The 5,074-nt window shown below is 40.2% G+C and overlaps 1 protein-coding gene across 2 annotated transcripts in view; it reads left to right on the forward strand.

The window, feature by feature from the left end:
- The window catches only part of LOC119393716 (uncharacterized), a gene marked incomplete in the record, with an annotated part of 41,739 nt that extends 37,032 nt beyond the window's left edge, over positions 1–4,707 (forward strand). Inside the window, 1 exon segment of one of the 2 annotated variants that reach the window (XM_037660838.2) lies at positions 4,456–4,707. In XM_037660838.2, coding sequence (XP_037516766.1) covers positions 4,456–4,637 — 182 coding nt within the window. 2 annotated transcript variants of the gene reach the window in all.
- Between the last annotated feature and the right edge of the window lie 367 nt (positions 4,708–5,074).

Raw genomic sequence — 5,074 nt, forward strand, 5'->3', positions numbered from 1 at the left:
TCATTCTTTAACTCTCCCCACCATATGAGATAAAAATGCGTTCCGAGAAAGGAAAAATGAAAATAAAAGACAAAGAAAAATGAAAAGGACAATAATCAAACAGCACTAAAGTTTGGGTAACAAAACCGGTCGTTGTTAGCCGGAATTAGAAAGGAAACTACGTGTGCATGCCGCAAACCAACTGCCTGGAGTAACCATTGAATGGTACAAATGCGCTTAGGCTAAACTAGCACGTGTCGAATGCTAGAAAAGATTACTAAGAGGCAAAATGAAGAAAAGGAATAACGATATAAAAACATTCAGAAGCCCTTGCCCCATCGTGGAAATGGGAGCAAAGGAAGCTTTTGAGTGGGCATGCCTGACCCACTTCTTTTCTTTATTTCTTGCTTTCTTTCATATTTCTTTCGCATTGCGCAATGCTGTCTCCTAACGCAGCCGTCCAGCTGGCCGAAAACGCCGCCAGGACCCAAGGCCTACTGGCCGCTGTTTAGGCGGGGACCTCTTCCCCAAACCACTGGACCCAATAAAGTTATTTCTCTCCCTCTCTCTCTCTCCCTCCTAACGTGAGCGTTCAGTTTTATTATAGGTAGCGCCCATCCCAGGAAGGCTGTTTTCAAGCTGAATCTGGATCGGCGTCTTTCATGTTCTTTCCAGCGTTCGTACAAAACTTCCAGCAAGTCCAGGAAGGGCCGGAAGCTGTGGATGAAACATGAACAGCACAGCCAAGTACTAAAATGTGTACAACTTTACAGAGCATTTGGTAAAGAAAGGACTTCCGAAGCACAGAAAACAGATAGTGTTTAAAAACTGCGTCAACAAAAATATTGGCTTAGCGAAAAAGGAATATTACGACACTTTGTTTAATTCCTCTCAAGGGAGTTCTGAAAGAAGTTCAGCTGTGTAAAATAATAAAACCTTTAATTCATCACGTACCCAAATCCCTTACTATACAAGTTAAAGCGGGATTGAGTTAAATGGTTCTGAGCTTTATAATACTTTAATGAACTTTTTGTCTGTTTTAACCCCCTTGTCTAAGAATTAGCATGTCACGTAAATAAAATATAACGTAGTTTTGCCTTTCATTAAGCTAAATAACAGTAAGCCCCTCGATGTGTAAGGACTACATATTAAATCAGGTAAATATGCTATTGATATTACTGCGATTGCCTAGTTTATACATTTAATATATGCCTCTCAACAGCAGTATTTCTGCGTAAAATACAATGTGCGAAAGACACTGTTATATAAAAGAAAGTGGACAGAAACGCTCTTTCCAATTATCGTCCTATTTTCATACGGCCAATTTTTCCGGAAGGGTTATAGAAAGTAATACTTAAACGACTCGCATTCTTTGTTGAAGGATACAAGATTTTAAACCCAGTTCAGTATGGCTTCACGAGAAATAAATGAACAGAGGTTGCCCTTCATGCGCAAAAAGAATACATATTCGAAAATTTTGAACATCACAACCTTGTTTTAGGGGTGTTTCTAGACTTCACAAAAGCTTTCGATAGCCTTAGTCGTCAGATTCTTTCGCAGAAGCTTCATCGCTATATTATTACGGGTAATACGCACTCCTTAGCATCATTGTACCTACGACACCGATCAAAGCATATAGAAATTAATGAATACGCATCTTCATTAAGACAGGCCAATTCGGTGGACCTTAAGGAAGCATCCAGGTCCATATTTATTTCTTTTATACATCAATGTCATCGTCATCGTTGACGAGACGGTTAAGTATGTCATCATTTACAATGATGACACGAGCATTTTCTCCTCTGGTCACTCCGCCGTTGGATTAAAAAATCATGCCAACATTACCGTAGATTCAATTCATAAATGGTCCCTACAAAGTAACCTGGGTTTAAATGTCGGTAAAACGAAAGCACTGATGTTTCATCCGCGTCATAAAGAGTCTCCAACGTATCCACTTTTTATCAAGGGCACATCGGTTGAATACGTTCAGCCCTTTAACACCCTGGGCATTATTTTTTTCGGCAAACATGACATGAGATACATACGTTGATTTCGTGGTTGGAATACTTTCCCGCACTGCTGGGATCTCGCGACGGAAGTATGCAGCGTTTCCGGGTATCGTAGATCTATTCCTTTACAGCTCATTATTCGCTTCCCCTCTTAGCTATGGTGTTCTTGTGTGGGGCACAACCACAAATCTTAATAATATTAAGATGTTCGTACTGCCAAACAAATTATTGGATTGACTTACAACATGCCCTACTTGTGTCACACAGCTGAAATGCACGAAAAACTATTCATAGTTAAAGTTCCATGACTTTATGAATACTGGCTTTTCCGCTACTATAAGTTGTGTGTAAAAAAGCAAGACAGCGCATTGCAAAACCTTGCCACTCTTGGGATCAACGTAGCCGCATATGACGCAAGTAATCCGAAACACTTGGAAGTAACACAAAATCGTACTAACTAGGGAATCGAATGCTCCGATACCACCTGTACCTTCATTGTTAAACAGCTTACAAAAAAAATGGTGTTAACATTACAAGTATGTCATTGCAAGATTGGCATGTCTTTTTTTATGAAGATACTGTAACATTATTTGATTTCACTAGACTTGGAAGTAACACAAAGTCGTACTAACTAGGGAATCGAATGCTCCGATACCACCTGTACCTTCATTGTTAAACAGCTTAAAAAAAATGGTGTTAATATTGCAAGTATGTCATTGCAAGATTGGCATGTCTTTTTTATGAAGATACTGTAACATTATTTGATTTCACTAGACTTTCCTCGAGTTCAGTATAATGCCCTACTTTTACCGCCGTGTCCTTCTTTTCTTTTCTTTTTTTATAAATTCCTTTCATGTCACTAAAACTTCCTAATACAAAGGCTTCTTTTTGTCAACTGTTGTAGAATCTACCACCAACCAATAACATTTTTGATCTCGTGTACCTCGTTTTTTTTGTCTGTGTTCTTTTTTTTCTAGTGGTGTACATCATACGCACTGTCCGTTGCTGTCATTATAAGGGGGCAGTCACCTGTTCAAGCTACTCAGTGCAGTAGCTGTTGTGACTGCTGCTATCTTACATTGTTAAGTGATAAAAAATAAAATATTAAATTGAAATATTAAATTGAAAATCGCTTCGCTTTTAATACATTTTTATGAGATGACATATATTTTTATGAGATGAAGTGCGCCTAGTTTTTCTATGAGCTTCTATAACCAATCTGCCTGTGCCTACTGCTGTGGGGATTCCCCTCTCCTACGCCGCGGCTGCGAGTGGTTGCTACGGCACAACGGAGCGCGCGCCAAGTGTCACTGGGCTACGCCACTCGAGTATTCTACCACAAAACTCATTTGCAAAAAGACCCTATACAGGCGTCATGTTGGGCAAGGAATTGCGTTAACCTAGGTAATATAGCCTGGCGGAAGAGTAAAATTACAACCAATCATCACACAATCCTAATTGCGCAACGAGTGTGCGGTTTAATGTTTCCCACCCACTTGCAAAGTGCTCAGCCATATTTCTTCATCGTCATCAGCCACATGCACTATCTACAAAATGCCCATAATACCTTACAGATGTGTAGCGGGTACCTCGCTTATCCGCAAAAAGACGAATAATGGCGTAGTGCGTGCTGTCCTACTTCAAATTTTTTTTTTTTTATTTATGGCGTAGGCGATACCTCGCGGAAAGCCAGAACTTCAAACACAGTTGGCCTGACGCCAACACGAAGCTGATATACTGCATTACAGCCTTATGAAAGAAATTGCAAATCGTCAGAAATGATGTTACGACTGGTTTTAAGCACATTGTACTTGCGCTAATTCTTGGAGTTCTGGTAATGAGACTGCTTTCCTGTCCTCTGACAACATTACCTGCCTCTATCTAGCGGCAATCTTATGAGTAGTTCCTATGCTCTCTTCAGGTGATAAACCCGCAGTCGCTAAGGTGTGTATATCTTAAAGTGGCACAAACAGAGAGACTTCGAATATGTTAGAGGCAGGGGCGGAGAACGGAGCATGACAGCGTGCAGGATTACAATCACGGAAGGCCGCATTTTTTTTACGGAAAAGGGAAGTGGAATATGGACAATTGTTACAGGTTGCAGCAACTCAAGAAAGAAAAGGAAAACAGCATATTGAATAAGTCTGATACCTCAACGGCCAAGAGTGGCAAGTAAAACTACATGGTGAGAAATAAGCAAAGACAAAAAAGCAGGTTATTAGGAGATAGGGTAAGCTCATTACTGATTCTACACGAGCGCTGTTGTATCGAAATTACGTTACAGCATTCGCTTATATCGATATTTTATTTGGAGCTACAGCCATTTTTTTTTTTTTTCAGTTTTACCAGTTACCAGAGCTGTAACCAGTTTATTTGCTTGATGACTACAGTATGATGCAAAGGTGTGAATTCCCAATTTTAATAATCGATGTTGATTTTATTTGCCATTTGCTTTCTCACTACACAGATAACTCCAGCTGCCCCGGTCACGACTGCAACTCCCTCCGTTGCTCGTTGTGGTTTCCGGATAACAGCGCCAATCATCCGTTGCCACTATGTTGCGAGTTCTTGTTCAACGTTCTGTGCGAAGATGGGGTGGAAGTTTTTCGGCCCTCATGCCGTTTAAAGAAAGAAAGAAGTATCTTCTGAAACAGCTACTGCTGCGCGAACTAGCGCAATAGCGAAAGTTGTACTGGCATTATCAATGCACAAATAAAAATATTAGGTGTATCTATACTGGGCAACTTTCTATTCTGTTACTATAGTGTAGTTACTAACAATGAAACCAATAGACAATTAAGCCACGCAAAGCATAGTAGACATAGTTATTTTTAACTGCAGCGTAATAATTATGACCAAAATTGAACTAAACTTAAGTGGACCAAAACGCACCATTTCCATCGATGGGAACCCTCGGCCTTCGAATTAAGTTACACGTGTAGTTACACTCTTCCCGCGCGTAGAATTTGTCAGCGCGTGTTTTGAATGTTCGCGAAGAAGCATGGCACAATTCGTAAATACTTTTTATGTCCACGGGATTTGTTCACTAGGGATGTGACAGTGGTGTCGCGGCTATTAAATGCGAA

The sequence above is a fragment of the Rhipicephalus sanguineus genome, chromosome 5, assembly GCF_013339695.2.
Source record: "Rhipicephalus sanguineus isolate Rsan-2018 chromosome 5, BIME_Rsan_1.4, whole genome shotgun sequence".
Classification (NCBI taxonomy): domain Eukaryota; kingdom Metazoa; phylum Arthropoda; class Arachnida; order Ixodida; family Ixodidae; genus Rhipicephalus; species Rhipicephalus sanguineus.